At 37.2% G+C, this 26,340-nt stretch overlaps 1 protein-coding gene across 1 annotated transcript in view; it reads left to right on the top strand.

Moving 5' to 3' along the window:
* The first annotated feature begins 3,434 nt into the window (after positions 1-3,434).
* Positions 3,435-26,340, top strand: part of slx9 (SLX9 ribosome biogenesis factor) — a 28,462-nt gene continuing 5,556 nt past the window's right edge. The window contains exons 1-3 of the mRNA XM_059327611.1: positions 3,435-3,725; positions 5,345-5,465; positions 25,045-25,113. Of these exons, the coding sequence (XP_059183594.1) occupies positions 3,537-3,725; positions 5,345-5,465; positions 25,045-25,113 (379 nt within the window). The 5' untranslated portion in view covers positions 3,435-3,536. The remainder of the gene's footprint in view (positions 3,726-5,344; positions 5,466-25,044; positions 25,114-26,340) is intronic.

The raw sequence follows: 26,340 nt of genomic DNA on the forward strand, positions 1-26,340 counted from the left end.
TGCCGTCCCTCCCCGCTCTGTGATTGGATCCCTTAAACAGGGCTAAGAATGCTTCCTGGATTCCAGACCCTTTCGCAGTTCCAAATTAAATTCGAGCACGCAAGGCAGTCTGGGTATACCCAGGCTAGTAATTTTGTGTCTTTTATTAGTAATTTTGTGTCTTCTTTTTTCGCCTTTTGTGTCTTTTTTAAGTAATTTAGTTTTTAATGTCATTTTGTGTCTTTTTTAAGTAATTAAGTTGTTTTTGGTCATTTTGTGTCTTTTTTTTAAGTAATTTTGTGTCTTTTTTAAGTAATTTAGGGTTTTTTTGGTCATTTTGTGTCGTTTTTATAGTAATTTTGTCTTTTTTTAGTAATTTTGTGTCTTTTTTTGTCCTTTTGTCTTTTTTAAATAATTTAGTTTTTTCTGTCATTTTGTGTCTGTTCAGCGGCACCCAGGTAGTTTGAGTTTGAGACCCCTGCTTTAGACCCATGTTGTGCACCAAAGGGTTAAACTATAATGCACAGAGAGAGGTTACATACACAGTTAGTGAATTACGCACGCATAGATAGTGACCCATACCCACAGAGACAGAATAACAGATTATTCTAACAATTATCACCACCAAGGAAAGGGTTTTTTGTAAAAAAAAAAAAAATAATACATTCTTAAAAAACAAAAAACACTTTTATTTTCCTAAAAATGCCACGTCATAAATCTTTCTACTCTAATACAGCTTTGACTGGTTCATTAAGGAGAAAGTACTGAAAGTAACTCTCACATATATCAGGCTATATAACATATAGGATTTTTTTTTGTAGTTTCACATAATGTGTTGAGAAAATTCACTTTGTGTGTTGTCAGTGCTGTCCCTGAGCACATTTGTTATGTTAAAATTTTGCATGTGAAGAAAGCAATAAAGTCTATTTTGTTAAATGTCAAACTGTAATTTAGGCTCGAGGACGAGCAGGAATTAAACATTTTTGATTTTCCACACAGAGCACCTTGCAATCTCCACACATCATACAAGGATCCACAAATTCATTAATGATGAAGATCGCTTTTACAACAGATGTGGAGGCTCATCCTGTAATCTTACGCGTATGTTTTTCTCTTGTCCAGCTCTGACGAACTTTTGGCAAATTTACTTCAACACCATGTCAAAGGTATTCTCTACAACTAGTCACACTTTGGCATTTTTGGTCATCCGGAAGACTATATACCCTATATTCTACTATAGTGGGGCAGCATAGCTAACCTAATGTTCATTTTGTGATAAAAGCACCAAATTTGGTACATATGTAGCTTAATATATTTGGAAAAAGACTGGATATTGGGCCATCACATATTCACATTCTTATGACCATAGCTGGAAATTTTCCAAAATGGCCGCCAGCTGTTACAAGTAGATAGAACCTGGGCCTCCAAGCTGCTGTTCACGTGTTTACAACACCACAAATATTAATGACATAAAAGTTCAACTGAAAATATGTTTTTTTGACAATGTAACAAATTAAAGAAAATGCAACAAAATGGGGAGATTGCCTCTGCATGTTATTGTAATAAATGGACTCCTTGGCGTTCTGATATTCTGTCCGCGGCACATTGGAGTCATCAGCCAGCAGGCGGGCTCATGGGGCTGTAGCGGGCTTCATTTTCACATCATATCTATCTTATGAAATTACTTTTGAAAAAAGATCTAAGGAATCCATTGGTAAAAAGCATGCCAGGATATCATATCGGGAAGTTGACGTAATACGGCGCAAAGTGAGCCTATTTTAAAAAATGGCTGCCACGGCAACCAGGGTCTGAGTTTGTGATGGCCCAATATCCAGTTTTCTTTCCAAAATATTTATCAACACATCTGCCAAATTTGGTGCTTTTATCACAAAATGAACAATTGGTATGATATATTAAGCTATGTCGCCCCACTACTAAAGAATTGGAAGTGATAGCTTTTACCTCAGTTATTGCTAAACGCCACCTCCTTCTGAATTGGAAACAGCATGCAATGGGTTAAAGAGCCTGTGTGCTTTTTTAAAGTAGAGAAAATTAGATATTCAAGAAGGGGAAACTTGAGCAAATTCTACAATAAATGGCAACCATTTATGGACTTTTTTGTGACAGTGTGCGCACACACACTCCTTTCTTTTATTTTTTTCTCCTCTTTCCCCTCTCTTTTACTATTATTTATGTATTTTATCTGTTATGTTTATGTGATCAGTTTAATCATTTTATATAGACTATATCTAAATATAATATAATAGTAATATAATAGAAATATCTAAATATTGTATAGTTTATTTGGTTTCAATTTATGTGACTGTTGTTTGTTCTTAAAATTATACAAATCTAAATCTAAGGGTGAGTGCAACATGTTAAACCCTTTGGAGTTTGGGGCTATTTTGTAGGTTTTTGACTCCTTTTCATTCTGCCTGTATAAACCACTTAAAAAGTGTTCACAATGCCATGGTATTGTTTTCAGCACAACCTCACCTATATGACCTGATTATTATTTTTTTCATTTTGACTGACTGGATCAACATTTTCAACACAAAAAAAACACATGAAAACAAACACAAAATTACAAAAACACACATAAAAAACACTTTTTAATGTATTTATTTATTTTTATTTTTACAAAAAACACCACATAAAAACACATACTTTTCTCTCTCTCTCTCTCTCTCTTTTTTTTTTTTTTTTTTTTTTTTTTTTACAAAAACAACCCAAAAAAATACCAAAAACACATAAAAAACACAAAAATTGACAAAAATCACACAAAAACATTAAAGACAAAATATTGCATTAAAATGCTGAAAGTAAACTGCAAAATTTGAAAAACCTCTGCAGAAACTTACACTTGCTGATGCAGTGCAGGGTTGATGCACTAAATTTGACATGGAAACTTCTAAAAAAAAAAGCGGACAGCAGGGCTCGATGCTGCTTCGTTTATACGTTGCAACGTCATAAAGAAGTCTTGCTCCGGTGCTATCGTGGACTCCAGAGGGTGCCGACACCAACGTACCCTGATATAGGTATGTCCCTTTGTTGTTTTTGTATACACATCAATAAAAATATGAAACACAAGATCGCTTTTACAGTCTGGTGGAGTCTGTGCGATTCAGTGATGAAGATAAAACGGAACTTTCTCTCTGCGACAGTTTCCACCGACCCACAAACCCGGGACACCAGTCACGCTTGTCATGTCAACAATGTCAAGTTACCCGGATTATAAACAGGTTCTTCTGGAATATACCCTGAGAATTAAAACTTTTAATAAGGATGGTGTGTTGTTAACGGGTATTTTCAAAGATACAAAATCCGAAAAAAGGAAAAGAAATGGCACACATTTGTGGCCTAGTAAATTTTAAAGTAAATTGCCAAACACTATTCTCTCACAAGTCATATTTCTCAGAATCGACGTTTTAATTTGAAGGTGGGACAGACTCACTTCCGGTAGTAATATCGCAGACTTGACGACTCCACACGCTGTCGACACCGGGGAGCAGCAGTGTGTGAAACACGTCAGATAGAGTTGAATTTAAAGTCCTAACATGGTTGGAAAGATTAAACATGTCCGGCAGAAGCTTCACCAGGAGGCGGTGAAGCTGGACCGGCCGGCCGGCCTCCCACTGACCCCCCAGTCCGGCTCACAGGCTCCCAGTATAGAGAAGCCTCCTGCTCTGGAACTACACAACACAAGTCCAACACTTCTGGAAACCAGCAGTTCTCATGTTAAACAGGTCTGTAATAGACGAAAGTCAAGTTTACTATTCAATGCACAATCTGTATTGCAGTCAATGTGGGAAAACACGGAGCTATTCATCATTCAGCCGCGTTATGAATGGACACAGAGTTTCCGTTAACTGTACCGGAGGAGTAGCAGGTTACTTTGTTTTGAAGTAGAGCTAGACCGATATATCGGCTGGTCGATATAACGGGCCGATATTTGCGTTTTTTACTTGTATCTGCATCGGCCGATATGTGCGTGTATTCACCGATCAATTAGCCCATTTCACTGAATTTCCCTTTAATTGCCCTATATTTTAATTGCCCTAACTTTTCACAAACTGCCTATGGACAAGTGTTGCGAATTAGCACTTGTGCTAAAACACTTAAACAATGCATCTGGTATATCCAATGTAATTGCTATGTCCGTGCCAAATAAACACTAAATAAAAAAAGTAAATAAAACATCTGCCATTCATTTGTGAGCATGGCTGCTGATACCGGTATTGTGTCCTTACTGGTTTCCGTACTGGTGTGCGCAGCTGTTTTCTGCCTTATTTAGCAGATTCGTCACATATTTAATAAACATATACAGTCATGGAAAAAATTATTAGACCGTCCTTGTTTTCTTGTTCATTTTAATAGCTGGTACAATTTGTTTGTTCAAATATAATGATAACAACAAAAATAGCTGATAAGAGTTTAATTGAAGAGCTGATATCTAGACATTTAACTTGGTTTTCTTGATTATGATTTTGGTTATAATCAATAAAAACATGGAGAATGTCTACATATCAGCTCTTAAATTTAACTTTTATGAGTTATTTCTGTTGTTATTATTATATTTGTCCAAACAAATGTACCTCTAGTTGTACGAGGCATTAAAATGAACAAGAAATGGAAGAAAGCAATGGTGGTCTAATCATTTTTCCATGACTGTAGAGGTGATGGTTCATGAACAATTCATTTGTGTCCTAGTGAATTTGAATCCAGCTCTAACCGATCTTGCAAACATTTAATTTTCATGCTTTCTTTTTTTGTATAGGTGGCTGTGATGTAGTGTTCACTTATACAACAATATAATCCACAGTAGATAGGAGATGCGACCTGGAAATCGCCAGTTATATGTTTATTAAATATGTGACAAATCTGTTAACTGAGGCAGAACACAGCTGCTTACACGAGTAATGGCAACCAGTTAGTGTGGAAACCAGTAAGGACATAACACCGGTATATCCATATATCGGCCGGGCCGATATTTGTGTTTTTTCAAGTAGCCCATTTCACTGAGCCAACACCAGGCAAGGCTCGGTGCAACATTTAATTTCCCTATATTTTAATTGCCCTATATTTTAATTGCCTTATCTTTTAATTGCCCTATAAAACCGGCCCCCAAAAATCGGCAGCCCATATCTGATATCAGGGATCAGTTAAGACTGATGTCAAAATAATCGGCATCGGCCTTAAAAAACCCATATCGGTCGACCACTATTTTGAAGTCCCACTCCTCTCTGTGTGAAATAAGTCTGAAAACAAAAAGTGCAACTAAAATAACTAGATTCTAATTTCAAGCAGTTCTAGCATGGATATGGTGCATGCTTGTTTTGACAGATTGTTGTGTAAACCCTGACAGGTACTGGGAGAGGGGCTGTTTCCATCCGGGATCTTTGCTGGGACTAAGATCAGTCCAGAGGTTCTGGTCCAAACACTGAAGTTTGAAGAACCTCCACATGTTCCTGTACCCGCTAAGAAAGGTAATAGACTTCCTGGTCAGTATCGAAATACATTTGCAGTATATTACTGTATACTTCAATCCAATCCACTTTATTTATATAGCACAATTTTAGATTAGATTTTAGATAACACAATACAGAGAGAAGAAGTAAACAATAGAACAGTAAAATACAGTGACAGCAGAGGTGGACAGACTGGAATTTCTGGCCGAACAAAAAGCATTTTTGGCAAAACAATAATACCTATCATTGATCCGACTTCACTTTGAGCGTCCTGAGTTCTTCCTGAACAGCTACATATTTTTTTTTTGAAGAAAAATGAAAAAATAGCTTTGGAAGAGCGATCTGAAAAACTGTTTAATATGCTTTTCTACAGAAATCTTCCTGCGTTTTTAATATGGGAGCCAATGGGGCTGTTGGTGCGTGTTGGTGGCGCATCAAACTATAACACAAATTTTCCTACGTTTTATATGTATAAATCTGTAGAGTGGAATTTGCGGCCTGGAGCGCAGTTTTCAAATGTATTTTTTGACAATTTATTCTCTCCCTCTACACTCTGAGCGATCACACTGTGTCACACACTGTGACACGAACATTCCGTGCAATACACACCCATTATAATCTCAGAATTTCTCCAAAAATGATCATGGTCATTGAACAGGGATTGATAAAAAACTATATGACCTATCGAAACGTGGATTAATACACCGATACACAAGACTTGTGTCTACTGTTTAAAGTTTAAATGGAGTCTCTAGGTGAAATTATGCCGGAGAAGTAGACGTTTAAAAATCTCCAATTATTGTTCTTTTTCGCTTAAATTTTTTTTCGGCCGTCCCATTCACTTCAATGCAAAATTTTGTGCAGTTTTTTGTGACTTACGTCACGAAAAATTCGTATTCTGTAGAGAAAAGAAATCGTGTCCGGAAGAGGAAGAAGAAAAAATCCACAGTATAACAATAGTGCCCCGAGCACTGGTCCCTACAGCTACAGCTGCAGGGGCCAGTGCTTGGTGCGATTGCCCCGTGGCCCTAATAAGATAAAATAAATTAAAAATAGGATAAAATAAATAAAACATAAAATGTACTGCCCGCACAAAATAAAATCTGCATGTATATAAATAAAAATTTAAAAAAAGCTTTAGCACCTCCATTTTATGTTTTCTGTTCACAAATTTGATTATGATAGTTGTTAGCTGTTGTTTTACCACCTTGCTCAGCTCCTCTGACATGAAGTTAAGGGACTTTTTAACTTCTTCCATATCCATATTCCATTTCCTAATAACTTCTTAGTTGCCATGTTTCTCTTCATCAATAGAAGTTCTTAGAAAAATGTTTAGAAAAGTGTTATGAATAAATTCCATTTTATTCCAATTTTAAAAAATAAATATCTGTGTTATTCTGTACAAAAGACATATTTGAGTGGTTCCCACTTCTAGCTATGATTGGCAAAAAAAATCAGGATATTTTATACATTCTTTACATTTTATACATTTAATGCACTATAGCTATATTCATTACGTAGCAGTTAATATCCCTTACTAACATGTCATTCTATATTTTTAAAAGTAAATTAATAGTAATAACTTCCATATATATCCATTTACTTTTTTTATTTTTATTTTTTATTTTTAACCCTTTATCGGGCGAAGAACTATATTTTGTAACTTCAGTCCATATCTAAATGGGGTCCCCATGTCTCTCTGTTTGGTCGAAGAACCACATAGATTTCGTCCAGCTAATCAGCAAAGATCAGGCTACAATACTAGATTAAAGAAAATCTGCGCGAAAAAAGTAGCAGATTTACGAGAAAAAAGTGAAAAAAAAAACTTTTTTTCTCGCAGATTCATCACTTTCAATCTCATAAATCTGTGCATTTTTTTCTCTTAGATTTGCCACTTTAATCTCGTCAACTTTTTTACCATTAATTTGAGATTTCTTTCTTCTTTTTTTTTTTTTTTTACACATTCTGGCTGTATGTAATATCCTCCAATATTCTCTAGGGTTGAAATTTGGAATTCGCAACTATTTCAATGAGTGCCCTATTAAGGTTTAATACTTTATTTTTGGATAGGGACAGTGCACATTAATGAACGTTGAAAAACATCTTTGTAAATATGCCGATTATTGCAAAGCTGCTAGTTTGCAGCCGTAGTCCCTAAAAAAAGAAAAAGAAAAATACAAATATAAAAGACAGCAAGTACATGTGTAAGATACAAATAGAGGACACAACAACACACACACACACACACACACACACACAACACATACCAGACTCAGACAGGATATAACTATGCAATAAAAAGTAATTTCAAGTTCAAAAGTTCAAGTTAGTATTCTTTACTGAACCATATTATTTTATATCTTTAGTGTTTAAATGTTGTTAAATTATGTTTAAAAAAACATATTTAATTTATATATCACATTTTATTAATTTCTTTAAATATTTATATTTGTTTATTTTGTATTATTCGTCTTTTCTTGGTGTTTATTTTTCATGTTTTTGTCTTGACTGTAAAAACTAAAAAAAGAAAATATATAATAAAATATAAATGATTTAAAAAGTCATAACGAGGTCTATTTTGCAATATTGTTATAGTTTATCAGGGGCATATTCTATAAAGGCATTGTTGTTTCTTGATGATTATTTTTCATGTTTTTGTCTTGTTGTTTAAAAAAAGAAAATATATAAATGAAATACGTTTTTTTAACAACAATTCCTTGATAGAATATGCCCCTGATAAATTATCACAATATTGCAAAGTAGAACTCGTTATGACTTTTTTTATTATATATTTTCTTTTTTAAAAAGTAAAGACAAAAACATATGTATCCATTTAAGAGATGTTTTTTCAATAATAATTTAAAGTCTTTTGTGCTAATGTTTTGTTCAAAATGTTTGGGAAGTCGGTTCCAAGCATTGCTGTTCTTTGAAGTTTGTCTTTATTATTGGTAGAGAGAACTTTCCACTGGCTGTTACATTCTCTGCCCACTAGATGGAGCAATAGACTGTGATTATCCTCCTTGAGCTGCAGCAGCACAGCACACCACATTCAGGTTTTTTTGGGGGATTTCTGTGGCACTAATTAAAGCTGCTGAAACATCTCCTTTTAACTTCGGAACGGCAGAATAAAAAAGGCAGCCGCAGAAATGTGTGCAGAGCTGTCGATGAACAAAAGTAATTTCATAATCAAAGGGTTGGAGGGTGAGTGCGAACGTGTCGGCAGGAGGAGTGATGGATGTGGGCCTAGTTGCTAAGCACGCCGTGCTGCATGAAGCCTCACCAGACAACGGCCCGCTGCTATTTATAGAGCAGGCGCGGTATAAATTTAGCTCATGCATGAAATCAAGGTTTAGCTGCATCACTGGAAGACACTGAGGCTGCTGCTGGCTCCGTTAAAGGATGCTCTCCTCATGACTAAAACAAGGATGTGACCAAGAATACATTTGCGTAAATGCTTGCTCTTGTTAACCGCCTTAAAGGTCTATACCAGTGTTATTAATCATATAATTAAAAAAGTGAATATAATTTTTTTTTGTTTTTTAAATCTGGGCGTACCATGGAAAATGTTCAAATAAAAAACAATCCCATTTGGAAAAAAACCTATTTCATTTATCCATCCAGTTTCGTCCGGGCCGGGTCGCGGGGGCAGCAGGCCGGGGAGAGGGGCACCTGGAATGCCCTGCTTAGCCTGCTTATTTCATTTATATAACATACTTTATTAATTTCTTTTTTGTTTGTTTTTTAAATCTAGCCATTCAATGTAAAATGTTCAAATAAAAAATAATCGCATTTGGGCAAAAAACGTATTTAATTTATCCATCCATCCATTCTGGTCCGCTTATCCGGGAACGGGTCGCGGGGGCGGCAGGAAATCAACTGAAAACCAGCCCCTAAATTACCTTTTATAGCTTATGCCCCTCATAAATAATACTAATGTTGCAAAGTAGACCTGGTTATTGACTGTTAATAATTTATATTTTATTAAAATGTGTTATTTTATTTAACACAATACAGACAAAAATATGATAAAAACAAACACCCATAAAAGACAAATGAAATGAAATAAACAAATGGAAATATTTAAAGAAATTAATAAAATATGATGTATAATAAAAATATAAATTTAAAAAAGTCATAACGAGGTCTACTTTGCAATACTGTTATAATTTATCAGGGGGATATTCAATAAAGGCATTGTTGTTTAAAAAAACTTATTTCATTTATATATCATATTTTATTCACTTATTTAAATATTTTTATTTGTTGATTTTGTATTATTTGTCTTTTCTTGGTGTTTATTTTTCATGTTTTTGTCTTTACTGTTTAAAAAAAAAATATAATAAAATATAAATAATACAAAAAGTCATAACGAAGGCTTATTTTGCAATATTGTTATAATTTATCAGGGGCATATTCTATAAAGGCATTGTTGTTTTAAAAAAAACACTTATTTCATTTATATATCATATTTTATTAATTTATTTAAATATTTCTATTTGAAAAAAATAAAAATAAAATATATATATATATATGTATATATGTATATATATATATGTGTGTGTGTATATATATATATATATATGTATGTATATATATGTATATATGTATATATATATGTATATATGTATATATATATATGTGTATATATATATATATATATATATAAATATATATGTATATATATATATATATATATATATATATATATAAATATATATATATAAATGAAATAAGTTTTTTTACAATTCAATATGTCTCTTTCCACTCAAATCAGAATGCTTTCATCTGAATGAATTTGGACTTAATATGATAATGATTAACACAAAATACATAACTTCAACACACAATGCAAAATGAATACTCATATCATTATAATGAATGCTAGTACACTGAGAGGTTTTTAAAATTGTATCATTTTTATTTGCATATTTTATCACAGAACTTCTTCATCACCCCGCCTGGTTTTAAGCTTTAACTTTATGTCAGACCAGCAGTACGCCACTGCTCTGACAATGTGTCGCAGACAGCTGGACTATTAATATTTTCAAGGATCTAACACCCACGAATCTGCTTAGCATGTTATCTTTTTATCTGCTGATTTCTGACAACGCGCTGTGAAATTAATCTTTTTTGTGTGAATGAAACTTCCCCACTAACGGATCAGAGCAGGAAGCTTTTTATGGCAGTTTTAGGGGTGTGGAATAGATAATGAAGTGATGAAATGGGCTGAAATTAGTGATTTACAAGTTTGTGCAGTTGAGAGAGTTTGGTTAATTGGATTTTGAACACGTATCAAAACGTTTTAGGTAGTGGTCGACCGATACAGGTTTTTTAAGGCCGATACCGATTATTTTGACATCAGTCTTAACCGATCCCCGATATGTGCTGCCGATTTTTCTAGGCCGATTCTTGAAGCCGATATTGCCTTTACTCCCTCCATTTACATGATAAAAATAACACAGTGATAACAAATGTTACACAAGTCTCAATTTAAACAAAAAACATTTATTAACAAACAAACAAAAAATATTAACAGTTGGATAGCAAACAATGTGTACCGTATTTCCTCAAATAGTAGCCGGGGCTCCTATTAATAAAAAATCAGTTTGGGACCCGGCTGATAATAGGGGCAGGCTATTATTTGAAGGAGGCTTTTAAAAAAAAAAAAGAAAATCAGAGCAGCTCTGACCGGCACTTTTTAGAGTGTTTTACACAACGCATTGTAGCCAGTTACCCGGATGTCGGCCATATTGGCAGTACTCGGATGTAAACAAACAATGAACAGCACGCTGAATGTTAATTTTAAGCAAGATTTACAATGTCTAAACTACTAAAAAGCTCAGAAGAACGTGCGTAAATGGCTTGACTTTACAAAGAATGACTAGGACAGCGGGAGAAACAACCATATTTACCTACAGTACTAACTTGTGTGGCCAAACTTCAAAATACAGGTGTTGTGTCGAAATCTGTTACCGTCAAACGATGTTTCCTGAATGGTGTTCTCCGTAGCATCACCTCCGCGGTTGGAGTTAGGATTTCAGTTTAAGGTTAGGCCTTGTAGAGAGAACTGTTTGGGGTTCAGGTAAACTTGGGCTCATGTTAACAACTTAAAGGAGGACTGGTTGGGGTCAGGGGTCAGGTTGGTGCAGGTTAAGGTAAGGGGGACACATATCGATGGGGGAACAGACTTTGACATAACACCGGTAAGACACCCGGCTTATAAAAGAGGCCGGTTTTTATTTACTAAAAATTGTTTTTACACCCGGTTACTAAATGAGGCCGGTCATTAATAGGGGCCCGGCTTTAAATTGAGAAAATACGGTATGTTGTTCTAGGCCTGGAGGTGGTGGCGCCTCAGATGATCCACATATTTGATGTGTTTTTCTTTTTTCTGGTATCAGCAGCAGCTCACCAGAGAATGGCAGATGTTGCACCGAGCCTTGCCTGGTGTTGGTCAGTGAAATGGGATCATTGATCAGCGAACACACGCACGTATCGGCCGATGTGATACAAGTAAAAAGCGCAAATATTGGTCTGGCCGATATATATCGATATACCAATCAGACCGCAATCTCTGTGCCTGAGCATGGAGGCCAACCACGAAGTGCATTAAGCCTGCAATTCACTGAAAATTCCAGCAGGGGGCGCTAAGTTTGGCTGCAAAAAAAAATCTGCCCATTCATTTCAGTGCAAAATTTGAAAACTTCTCACTTGATTTATTACCTCGAAAAAAAATTTCAGGACAACACTATGGTCTCAGTCACAAGTAAAAAATCATCTTCAAGACAATTTGATGTCAATAGTTCTAATAATAGCCCCATTTAGAAGAAAATAGAAGATAAAGAATCATATGATTTGGGGCGTTTCTAGCTTTGATTGACAGGTCACTGACAAGGCGAGCCGTCACCAGGAGAGAAGCAGAGCAATGCGTATCCACGGCAACGTGTCAATAAAGTTATATATAACGTTATATAGATAGAAAAGAGGTAGTTTACCAATTTGGTCTCATAACTTTGACCCTTTCACTGTATTTTCACTTAATGACAGTTTATTTGAACGTTTTGTTCAGTAAAAATGTCTTGTTCAGCGTTTGGTTGGACTAACAGACACTCCAAAGAGTCGCTGTTCAGTTTTCTGAGGTAAGAAAGATAATTTTTTTTTTTTTTGCTAGCCAAAACTAACATCCCAGTTAATGCTCCAATTAATGCTAACATGAATTAGCATCGGCTCTCTCAGTCAGGTTGAGGTGTAGAGAGGCTGTAGTCAGTGATCAGATCCCACTCGCTCCGCCACAGTCCAAATATGGTCTGCTCCGCGTATCGGAAACAATATATCGGCCGGCCGACATATCGGTCGACCTCTACATTAAATACATCAGAATTGTTACTTTTGAAGCACTTGATCAGTGATGCCATCAGTACAGTAGAACACTGTTCAGATTTCACTGTAAATTGAATCTAAGGTTTCCTGTAGTGGACTAATCACTGAAAATGGCACAATCAAAGTAAGCAGTGTCCGGATGTAGAATCCTGTTTCATCTTTCTTATCAAAGGGTATTATAGTACTGATCCAAACTAAGCCATGCAATCCCAGTGTATGATGTCACTCAGAATAAAAGGTCAGTGTATGTTGTCCTGAGCCTGTAAAGTCCTGACTGTGGAGGTTGATCAGACAGCCCCCCCACGGCCTCCTGACAAAGCGCTCTGTCTGCAGTCTAATTAGAGGTATCGTATCACTACCAGACCCTGGAGGGAAGACCCCGGCTCCTATTTATTCTGAGGTCAGCTCTCTAAACACTTCCTCTTCTCCTCCTCCTCCTCTCCCCTCCACATCTTTCTCCTCCTCTCATCTCACGACCATTTTTCTTCTCCTCTCCCACATGTAAAAAATCACCTGGATTGTATCACTACCTGTCAACATGTTCTCATGGTTTCTCCTCATTTAGTTTTACACCCATCTCTGTTGTTTTTTCTCCTGTTCGGTACGATGCCGAAGGGACAAATTGCCCGTGCAGAGCTGTCATGTTTATTTGAATCATCATAACACGACTGCATGCGTCAGAGCATCAGAGCATGCAATGGAAGTAATGTAATCTGCATGTGAAACTCAGTGATGCCGTATGATGAAAATGGTTCCTGGGCGAGAAACCAGATTTGGGCCTTAATAAAAAAAAACCCTTCAGACTAGGGGTGTGCCGTATCGTATCGTTCACGATAATATCTGTATTTTTTTTATGGTTAAAAAAAATGCACATCATGATATTGGCAACATTCCTACTTGTTGATGTAGTGTCGTGAGGCTAAAAATTAAAGTTGTTTTAATCACAAAAAGCTACTTACCCTCTGTCGCTAAACACATGCAGCTTTCAAAATAAGAGCACAGTGTGTTAACAGAATCCACCGCAGAACTTACAAGAAGACTGTCAAAATAAGATGCCTTAAATAAAACATACAAGATCTTTTATTCTCCTTTACAAAATGTCATTAAAATATGCCCCCGAAACCCCTAAATGGTTATTTTTATTATTTGCTCATACTCAAGAGTCAAGAGTAATTTTTTTTTATATTTGGCAACTGTTGAGATTTGCACTTCACACTACATTTTAGATTTTTATTTATTCATACAGACTAAAAAAAAATCATATTTTCTATATCTTTTTTTAAGTATTTCGTAATATTGTGAAAAATAATTGTTATCGCAAAAATAGCCTGAAATATCGTGATATTCTTTTAGGGCCATATCGCCCACCCCTACTTCAGACCAAAGTAAGGGCTTATTAAACCTTTTTTAATACTGCTTTGGAATTGACACTCACAATTGTATACATATTAAATGCACAGTCTCTAGAAAAGCAACAAATGTAATTTGAGTCTCCTATTAATCTCATCAACAGCACATTCATTCGATCAATACATGATTTAAAAGGCAGCCCTGCAGGCTCAAACTGATGTCACGTACATATATTGATCTCCATCATGTGCTGAATTGTATATGCATGAACTCCAACAGTCTAACATATTTTCTGTGTTGTTAGTCTTTACTAACATGCTCATTTGACTGTTAGAACATATAGGCAGACAGAAGGCCTGTTATTGGCCAGCAGTACTATGACTTCACAGCTCTCTGAAACACAAAAGTCGTGTCATTCATGCCTCATTGGGACAAGACTCTGCAGTTATATTTCATTGTCAAAAACACAAGTTCTTACCGTGATGGGTTATTCCCGAGTCCCATATTTTATACATTGCAATTTAAGTTTTATATCCCCCAAAAAACAAACATTTGCATTGAAAAGCTTTACTCTATGTACAGCTAGGGGCTGCTTCACCTTGCTTTGTTCTTATGGTCGGTTTCAGTAGTAGTTGTTTATGTTGTAATCTAAGAGAACTTGTTTGGGAATACTGTTCATGTAAGTAGTTTGGCCCCACCACCTTCAAAGACAAGGAGAAGTGCTTTAAAATCAATTCTGTAGCTAAATGGGAGCCAGTGCAGGAACTCTAAGATTGGGGTGATGTGATCTCTCCTTTTTGTTTTCGTGAGGACCCTGGCTGCACTGTTCTGGATCATTTGAAGTGATTTCAACTTTTTTCGGGAAGTCCGAAATAGTGACGAAAGCATGTATGATTTTTTTTCAGATCCTCTTTTGACATATATCCTCTAAGTTTGTTAATTTTTTTAAGATGGAATTATGCTGATTTTGTGACTAAAATTTAGATCGTTATCTATAGGACACCCAGGTTTTTTTTTTACCACATCTTTTGTTATTAAGCCTTTCCTTTCAAGCAAGGCAGAAATCTTTTGCCTTTCCTCCTTCTTTCCAAAAACTACAACCTCAGTTTTGTTTTTGTTGAGCTGTAGAAAGTTCTGGGACATCCATTTATCTATTTAATCAATGCTCATATACAGTCACTATATACAGTGAGAGAGAGTTTCAACAGGGGTATAGTCATTAGGCATTAGTGGGAGATAAATTTGAGTGTCGTCAGCGTAACTGTGGTAGGCGATTGAGTTTTTCTTTATAAGTTGACCAAGCGGCAGCATGTAAAGGTTAAATAATAGTTGACCCAAGATTGAGCCTTGGGGAACTCCACAGGTCAAAGATGTTGGTGTTGAAGAACAGTTTCCAATTGTAACAGAGAAGCTCCTGTCCAGTAGGTAGGATTTAAGCCACCTGATAACAACACCAGTGAAACCAACCCAGTACTCAAGTCGCTGAAGTAATATGGTGTGGTCCACAGTGTCAAAGGCTGCACTGAGGTTCAGTAGTACTGAAATTGATGCCTTGCCTGAATCTGTATTCAGCCAAATGTCACTTGTGACTTTGGCAAGAGATGTTTCGGTACTGTGGTTGGCCCGAAAACCTGGCAGTTGTTCAGTGTCAGAAAAGAGGTGAGTTGATTAAAAACATTTTTTTCAGTAATTTTGCCAATGAACGGTAGGTTGGATATGGGCCTGTAATTGCTTAGTATGGATGTATCTAGGTTGTTCTGTTTCAGTAGTGGTTTTATAACAGCAGTCTTTAGGGATTTAGGAAATTAGCATTTCTGTGCGATTTTTTTTGTTTTCTCTTGTCTCATTTTCAAGTTGTGAACATTAATTATGCCGCCCTTTTAAAAGGGTTTTCTCAATCATCAGATTTCACCAGGAATTAATTTTTTACAATTTAAAAAGTTAGGGTTTAAAAGATTCAAATTAAGAAATGAATGCCAATTTAAAAACTAGGGCTGGGACTTTAATTAATATTAATATTAATTACACATAAATTAACGCGCTAATTTTTTTTTACGCATTTTAATCGCACTTATTTTTGCACCGCGGAACGTTTCTCACTGGATGAGTTTCAGGCGGACCGATTATACTGGAGCACCAACTAGCGTTCATGAGTTCACACAACAACAAACCACAGTGAATATGAAGGAAGAAGCTTCGGTTTGGTTGGCCCCGTGGATGATGGGACATTTTGTTACAAAAAACCGACGAATGGAAGCGTCGATAAGAGCATGGTTGTGTTGCTATGCAACAAGGAATTCGCATATCACCGCAGCACATCCAGTCTCAAGTATCACCTCAATGCAAAACATAAAGCAGCTAGCGGCTAGTGTGGTAGCTAGCGTGGATTGTGTTTTACTTAAAAAACCAAAGTATTCTAGTTTACAGAAGGTCTACCTACCTATAGGCTACCTGGATTTCTGAAATGTACTATATTTCTAAATATGCTATTGCTACACTTAATGGCAAAAATTGCACAGGTCTGTTGGACTTGAACAAAAATAAACAATATTTTTGTTGCTTAAGCTTATGTATTCAGTCATTATTCAATGGTATACTAAAAATCCATGTGAAAAAAATTACTTCCCACTGTTCTCAGGTCAAATATTTATATGCGATTAATTTCGATTAATTAATTACAAAGCCTCTAATTAATTAGATAAATTTTTTTAATCGAGTCCCGGCCCTATTAAAAACCTAAAAAGAATTTGTATAATCTGTGCAGTTTGAAGAGGGATGCTTCATGAATCACAATGCACCCCTGTCTTGTGTTTCAAAGTTCTTTATTAATCTTCAATGTCAGTGATTTGATAAGACCCTTACCTGTTTGATACTTTTCACTTCTCTGACATCTACCAACCTTTTGATCTTTAAAGTCTCAATACTCTAAAACCCTCTGTACCCACCTCAGGTCCAGACGGACAGTCAGGTTTTCAGTCTGGGTAGGTGAGGGGGTAGCCTCCAGCCAGCCGTAATCACAGCTATCCATTTCATCTAACAGCGGGAAGACGATGCTCCCAATGGGAGCCGAGTGGTGGTAAAGCACCCTCCTCATATGCCCCCCCCTCCACAAACACAAATGACCCCCACCCACTCCTGACAGATTAGATTTCTCCACCTCTACCCACATTGTAGTCGGCAGCAGATGCCTATCTTTGCCTGTTCTCTTACTGCAAACAGCAGCAGAACCACTTGTGTTGTCTCGTGCTGTGGTGGCAGATAAAGGCCTGCCAGGATCTCTGGAGATAATGTGCCTGTCTGAACACACCAGCAGATGGAATATGTACACAGCACACTTCATACACTAGATACAAGACTCAGTGTTTGGGTTTTCATCAAATATTTGCCCCAAAACTCTTTATATACTGGAAGTTGAAGCTTAGGAAAATTGAGTTGTTATTCTAACAGTTAACATTCACCCCAAAAAGCACTATTAACAAGTTTTTTTATTTATTTATTTTTTCATTTTCAATTGGTCATTTAATGTTTGTGAATGCGATTCAGGATGGCACACCACTTTTTCAGGTTCCGTACAGATACCAATATGGCGAATTTAAGAATCTGCTAATATCAATACTAATCAGATACATCTTTTTCCCTTAAAAAACTAAGCAGCCAAATAAAAAAATAAAAAACCCCTTTGATAAACCTGGCCATCTGAAAGCATCCTGCTCAAACTGTGAAGCAATTACTCGCCTAAAGGAAGAAATTCATTACCCACAACAATCTCCCAAAGTTAAGCGAAGCATCTACGTAATAGACTATTTAAATTTTAGCGCACACAAAGAGTCTGGCGGCTAATGGTGCGTTCAAGGTCTACACGAATGTCACAATTTTCGTTGCTGTTCCGAGCTCCAAGTTCCGACTTTCAAGTTCTGACTTCGAGTGTTAGACCCGCCTTCAAAATAAAAGCAAACACATGTAGCTTTCAAAATAAAGCATGTGGATGTGTTAGCAGAGTCCCTCACATAATTTACAAAAAGACTCAAAATATGATGCCTTAAATAAAACATAGAAGAACCCTTATTTTCCTTTACAATAATTCTCTAAATAATGATTAAGATGGAATAGTGGCATTTGAATGTGAGAGAGGCACCAAATTTAGGCTTTTAGGGCAAAAATGTCCTCTGGGGAGTATGCCCCCGGACCCCCAGGTTTATTTATTTAAGTTGCTGTTGCACTACTGTTTTGTATACTGTTTAATTTAAAAATAAATATAAAAATAAATGGCTTGAATCTGCTGTATTTATTCATGTTTTACAAAGGGTTTAACCTGAGCCAGGCCTTACCACAATGATAATCATATCACAGTCATGCAGGTGTAGTATGATATTTTTTTTATAACATACTGGTATTGGATCGGTACTCGGTATCAGCCAATACCCACAGCACAAGTATCGGAATCGGTATCGGGAGGGAAAAAATGGTATCGGAACATCTCTAGATGTGACTATCCTCTTGTTTGTGTAGTATGTTCAGTTCATAATTTTCAAATTAATTGAAGTATAGACTTTTATACAGCATTGTGAGTTCTTGTTGGCCGATGGGAATGATGCCTGTAACTTCGATATATCTTTAATCTTGTGCTTTGATAAGGCTGTCTGTGGTTGTGGATCCTTGAAAGGAGCTCATCCTGTTTTTGGTAATCCTGTCTAGACATGCTGTTAGTCATGGCCACCAGTACTGAATACACCCGCCTCTCACGAACTGAACTAATATCCCTGTTAGAAAGCCTGGCCATCAGTACATGTTTTAATCAATGCATGACAACTATTGTTTATTGTCAACAACTCCCATGTGCAGATGCAAAACCAACACTTTCAAGTATTGTGTGATTGTATGGGATTGATGTTAAGTAGAAACTAACCATTGAACACATTGTCTGTTTGTGTTTTTCCATGGCATTTGTTTACTATCAGGCAAATATACAATAAAGGTGACAGACGGCCTGAGCCGTATGGTAAAATTGGCCAACAGTTATTATTGTAACCAGAAATTTACAGTTGATATTACGTAGCTGCCCTACACAAGGAGAAAATTTGTGTTCTGGACAAAGAGAAGCTAATAATTGTGATGTTACTTATAAATGTACACTTATAAATGCTAGCACAAGAGTTAAATTACTATATTTGGCCTATACAACTATACAACCCATTCCAAAAAGTTGAGGCGTTGTCTAAACAATGAGATCATTTGCTAAATCATACTTTGAATTAGGGCTGCACGATTATGGCCAAAATGATAATCACGATTATTTTGATCAATATTGTAATCACGATTATTCATCATGTTAGGGAAAACATCTGTATTTTTATTGCACTACTTTTAAACAAACAATAGTTTATTAATAAACAGTTTTTGTTGTGTCCGGTGCTTGTTGTAAACAAACAGAGATCGCTAAGTGAACACCTCCTGCAGCAGCAGCACGTACACACTGTACTGCTACAGAGCTAACTGTTAGCCTATTAGCAATTTGCAGACTGGACGCTAAAGGGATTAACATCCCCTCTGGCTCTGCAGCTGAGAAAGACTGCTGCCGGAGGACTGTGCAGATTCGACTTGTTCTTACTCTTCTTAACGAGCCGCCGGCCCCCGCGGCTCATTAAGAAGAGTAAGAAGGAGTCTCCAATGACACCAGAAAAAGTCGCTAAATATAGCAACAAAGTTGCTAAGTTGGCAACACTGCTTCGCCGGCTTTTACAAATGGCGCATGTTGTTGTGGCATCGAGTACGACATCACATCCTGCTGAGCATTCTATCCAATCAGCAATCAGACTTTTTTCAGGGGAGAAAACGGTCCTGCCCCCTGGTGGTTGGTGGACTACTGGTGTAGAAAGTGCTTGATTAGATCTGCAGGAGAGCCGCATTTTAAATGGAAATATCGCAGACGATCAGGATAATTTAATCGTGGCAGCCAAAATCGTGATCACGATTAAAACTCAATAAATTGTGCAGCCCTACTTTGAATATAATCAATGATAATAACAAATTGCAATGAGCATTATGGCGTTGTGGATAGGTATAACTGTATGTCAAAAGAGTTTGTATATGTAAAAGATGTTCCACGAGGGTGACCGACAGCTCACAACAAAATTGAGTTGTTTGGTTCATAAGACCCACAAAAAAGTCATTTTCTATAAATTTGGACTGTGGAAAACAGATGATAACAAACAATCTGCCCGACGTTGGGCTAAATAGGATCAATAGGTCATTGTGCTGCTGCTGCTGCTGCTGGAACAGGACAGGACTCATCACACAATGCTGTGCTCATTGAAATGACATGTGGCCTGTGTGTTGCTTCTGACCTTTGAACTCCACAGAGCTGCAGCTGACACCAATCAATGGATAGAAACAAGGCCAAACATAACATTGCATCAGGATTTAGTTTACATGGCATTCCATTTCGAGGAAAAGTAATCTATACAGCAACTAATTATTAGGGCCGGGACTCGATTAAAAAAATTAATCTGATTAATTAGCGGCTTTGGAATCAATTAATCGAAATTAATCGCATTTTGTAATTAATTAATCGAAATTAATCGCATTTTAATCGCATGTAAACATTTGACCTGGGAAAAGTGAGAAGTAATTATTTTCACATGGATTTTTAGTATACTATTGAATATTGACTGAATACATAAGCTTAAGCAACAAAAATATTGTTTATTTTTGTTCAAGTCCAACAGACCAGTGCAATTTTTGCCATTAAGTGTGGCAATAGCATATTTAGAAATATAGTACATTTCATAAATTCAGGTAGCCTATAGGTAGGTAGACCTTCTGTAAACTAGAATACTTTGGTTTTTTAAGTAAAACACAATCCACGCTAGCTACCACACTAGCCGCTAGCTGCTATATGTTTTGCATTGAGGTGATACTTGAGTCTCATCAGCTTCTTCGTTCATGTTCACTGTGGTTTGTTGTTGTCTGAACTCATGAACGCTAGTTGGTGCTCCAGTATAATCGGTCCGCCTGAAACTCATCCAGTGAGAAACCTTCCGCGGTGCAAAAATAAGTGCGATTAAAATGCGTCAATTTTTTTAACGCGTTCATTTTTGTGTAATTAATTAATTAATCTTAATTAAGGCGTCAAAGTCCCGGCCCTACTAATTATATTATTTGTTGAAAAGAAAGTCAGATTGACAAAAATGGTATAGTATAAGAAGACTGCAGTTAACTTCTATTTGTTCCTTTTTAGACACCCACAAAACTAAATATATTCACTATAGTGTGCTGTTGATCAATAGTGATAAATATAAGGACATGAACTGCATCAAATTCACCATATCAGAGTTGACACTGATTTGCCATAGCCGCATATATAGCAGCCCACCAGTATCACCCTGCTCTCCCCTCAGGGTGTTCTATGTAATGGGGGTCGGGGTCTTTACTGCATTATGAATAGCATAGTGACAACAATACAATGCTTCTTTCAACATGCAGTCAATGGATGTTGTTCATTGAACAATCACGATCCAAACCCTCAGATTAATCAGATGACATAAATGATAAAATTCTGGCTGGTAGTAGTTGTCGACTGATACAGGTTTTTTAAGGCCGATACCGATTATTTTGACATCCGTCTTAACTGATCCCCGATTTTTTTGGGCCGATTCTTTTTTTTTATTTTTTTTATTTTAGATTAGATTCAACTTTATTGTCATTGGACATGTCACAAGTACAAAGCAATGAAATGCAGATAGCATCTAACCAGAAGTGCTTCAGCAGAAATTAGGTGAATCATTGCAGTATATACAGGAATTAATTATATAAAAAATGCAGTATATACAAGTATGGATTAAATAAAACATGCAGATCTAACTGTACAGTAGTAGTGTATATATATATATATATATATATATACACACACACACAGTAGTGCAAATGAAGGTGATACATTATGTTCGTGAAGCCCATATTGCCTTTTCTCCCTCCATTTACATGATAAAAATGACACAATGATAACAAATGTTACACAAGTCTCAATTTAAACAAAAACAAAGAAACATTTATTCACAAAACATATTTACAGTCGGATAGCAAACAATGTGTATGTTGTTCTAGGCCTGGAGGTGGTGGCGCCTCAGATGATCCACATATTTGATGTGTTTTTCTTTTTTCTGGTATCAGCAGCAGCTCACCAGAGAATAGCAGATGTTGCACCGAGCCTTGCCTGGTGTTGGCTCAGTGAAATGGGCTAATTGATTAGCGAACGCACGCACGTATCGGCCGAAGCCAAAACAAGTAAAAAACGCAAATATCGGTCGGCCTCTAATCGACAGTACCTGATCAAGAACCATAAAAACAGAAAGATCAAAGTAAATGAGTGAATGAAATGAAATGATACTGAGGACAGCAGATGCGAGTGTACCTGAACATTTTAAAAGCAACTTACAAGCAGCTTACATTTGAGAATTGACCTTATTTTGAACAGTTCTTACAGTTTTTTTCTTTTTTAAATCTTGTATCAAATATATGTAAATATAAAGTCTAATTATAAGAGATTTTGTAACCTTACAATAAAAACACAACACTTTTTTTTCTGTTTATATCTCTACTTCCCTCACTATCACCGAGGGAACAGGGGAAAGGAAGTGAGTACACAGCAGCAAATCACTGCTGTTGTCTTGGTGGGGTTATTTTCCATTTTCCTCATTAGCCATGACTGATTCTTTCCACTCTCTGTTGTCTGTGTGTGTTCTTCACACCAGCCACGGGCCTAATCGTCCTCTGTCAGTGTTAACCTTTTTTTGTTTTTAACTGAATATTGAGTGGAGGTCTAGGCCCCCGTACATGTAGCTCTTCTCCCATTTATTCCCAAATCGTTTTGTTTTTCACTCAGCTACTTTTTTTTATACTAAAAACCAGAACGAACACACACACACACACACACACACACACACACTCTCCTTGCCCTTGAGGATGCCCTGACCGCAGGGAACCTCAAGGTGGTTTCGCTGATAAAATGACATTAAAAAGCATTCCCTTCCAGCCCAGGATGTTCTTCCCACAAAGAGGGAAAATGATGCTTTTTACAATTATTTGCCATTTGAAATGGAGCCGTTTTTTTTCAAAGTTTTCCCTTTTTAAAAAAAATCTAATTTTCCCCTTAATGGCCCACCAGCTTTATGCTAATAACATGAAGTTTGTGCAGAAACCATGCAGTACAAATGTGTAATATTCACCCATGGTATTTGAATATTTCTGCATGCTTTGGTCCCTAAATATTCTTGGATGTATTGGGTATGACTGGCAAGCTGAGAAAGTGGATGCAATGGACCCAGTGCATCATGTTTTCTGATTGAAATGCCTCGATCCGATCTCAAAGATCAGGGCCGATCAAAATAGGGCTGTTTCCACTACCCCCCAATACCCGGAATGAGGCGGGTCCCACTCGCCGAAACGCCCCTAATTTGAATATGAGCCGTCCTGAGCGGACTTTTGTCTGGACTTTTTTAGTCTCTTTGGAAGAGCAGGGCCTTTTTTCTCCCCTGAAAAAAGCCTGGTTACTGATTGGATAGATTGCTAAGCAGGATGTGACGTAGTACTCGATGCCACAACAACAAGCGCCATTTGTAAAAGCCCCCGCGGCTCCTTAAGAAGAGTAAGAACGAGTCGAAGCGGCACAGTCCTCCTGCAGCAGTCTCTCCCAGCTGCAGAGCCGGAGGGGATTCTAATCCCTTAGTGTCCAGTATGCAAATTGCTAGTAGGCTAACAGTTAGCTCTGTAGCAGTACAGTGTGTATGTGCTGCTGCTGCAGGAGGTGTTCACTTAGCGATCTCTGTTTCTTTACAACAAGCACCGGACACTCTGTGCACAGTTAGCGATGCCGGTCAATTCACGATCACCATGTTTATGATCAGTGGAGACACTGTGCATAATTAGCCATGCTGCTTTGTTTATGATCAGCTTACTTAGGAATGTTAGTCCACCAATAAGAAGACCAGTGCGGCGTATGTCTGCAGCTTTTTATCTCTCGGAGCTCTCTAAAAGCCAGCCTGAGATTTACTCGTGCTCCATCTCTCTCTCGTTACTCTCTCCTTAGTCGTATTTGGTCTCTTTGCCTCTGTCATGTTTGAAGCTGCTGAACTGTGGTCCGCTGAAGGGAGAGAATGTTAATGAACTCTGTTTGATCTTAAATTTGATGTGCGTGCCAGGCAATTTGGAATTATCGAGGATTTCCATTTCAGAAAGCCTTTATTGTCATTGCACAGGGTAGTACAACTAAATTTGCCATCAACCCGTCCAAAACGTATAAAAAACACACAAAAACAATATGAAAGAGGAAAATAGGACAGGAAGACAGGGATGAAGAGAAAGAAATACAGCACAACCTGAGGGGAGGATTTCATCACCTGTTACCAATTACCAATAAAGTTCCTCAATTTGAACATTAAACAATGGTGTTTTCTACAGTTTTGAATTGATTGTAAAAATCATTTAGCAAATGATCACACATTTCCCCCTGAAATGAACTGTAAATCCACATTTTAAATAGTTTTTTCCCGGGGGAGTATGCCGCTGGACCACCCCATATAGGTAAGTTATTGCATCTTTGGCACCTTTTTCAGCCAATCAACGTCCTGTGTGTTAAACAGAGCTTCGACTGAGCTGCTGATCCAGCATCAGCTCTCACTCAGGGAGGGAATGCAGAGGGTGGAGGCTGGCTGTAGTCATTCCCTCCTCTCCATCTTTAATGTATCTTTAACACATTTATGAAATTGCATCTCTTCATGTTTAATTAGTAAACTTCTCCCTTTGCCGAGTGAAGCCCAGCCGAGTTTGATGTGTGCTGTCATGTAACATTTAACTGTGTGTGTGTTCACAGGCCCAGAGGAGAAGAACGTCAAGTCAAAGAAAGAGAAGATGAAGGAGAGGAGGGAGAGATGGCTGAACAGTGAGTTCATATTAACACTTTGCTGTTGATTGATGCCGACTGAGTGGTGGACATTATTTACCATATCACCATTATAGCATGATTATATGGAATTTCTTCTAGATTCTAAGTAACATTTTGAACTAACAAATCTCAGCCAACTTGGCTCTCCCATGTTAATATTTAATAAGGATGCACAGATTGTGAAAATGTTAAGTATATTTCACTTTCTATTGACTTCCATCTATTTTTGGACATTGTTTCGGCACCATGAGCATCAACCACCGAATGTCCTCTTACTTTATTTGGATAAGTTTGTCGGCCTGACAGACTTCTGACAGCCGTAGAGCTAAGAGAATGTGGTTGCATAACATTTGCATTTGTTTTTGATTACTTATGATCAAGAACTAGTCAACAACTTGTCTGACAGCCAAACATCCAGCATCCACAACAAACCAGCTGATATTAATGTTACTTACCGTTGCAACAGCGGAAAGACCAGCTCGTTGTCTGTCTGCAGCCTTTTATTTTGGGAAGCTATCTAAAGCCGTGTTTCCACTAGGGGGAAAAGTGGCCACAGGGAAAGTCTCAGGCCACACCCTCTCAAAAGTCCGCTCACTCTCCATTACAAGTTAGCCCCCAGAGGGATTTAGAGACTCCGGAGGTGACGTATGGTTTTCGCCATCGCTAACTGTGCACAACGTCAGCAGCTGATCATAAACAAAGCAGCATGGCTAATTATGCACAGCGTAGCACAATCACTATTAACATAGTGATTGTGAATTAACGGCATGCACAGAGTGTCAGGTGCTTGTTGTAAACAAACAGAGATCGCGAAGTAAATTACTCCTGTAGCAGCAGCACATACAGAGTGACTGTAGCTTACTGCCGCTAACGGCAGCTCTTCTTAACAACCCAGGCTCAGGCTCGTTAGCGGCTTGTTAAGAACAGCAAGAAGGAGTCGCTGGATTTGTCTCCAGTCGCTTTCTTGTAAAATAGTCGCTAAGGGGATCTGAAAAGTCGCTGAATTTAGCAACAAAGTAGCTAAGTTGGCAACACTGCTTTGCCGGCTTTTACAAATGGCGTGTGTTGTTGTCGTGTAGAGTACTACGTAACTTCCCGCTTAGCGATCTATCCAATCAATAACCAGGCTTTTTTCAGGGGAGAAAAAAGACCCTGCTCTTCCACAGGGACGAAAAAGTTGCGACCAAAGTCCGCTCCGGACTGCTCGTATTCAAATTAGGGGCG

This window comes from Centropristis striata, chromosome 24 (genome assembly GCF_030273125.1).
Source record: "Centropristis striata isolate RG_2023a ecotype Rhode Island chromosome 24, C.striata_1.0, whole genome shotgun sequence".
Taxonomy (NCBI): domain Eukaryota; kingdom Metazoa; phylum Chordata; class Actinopteri; order Perciformes; family Serranidae; genus Centropristis; species Centropristis striata.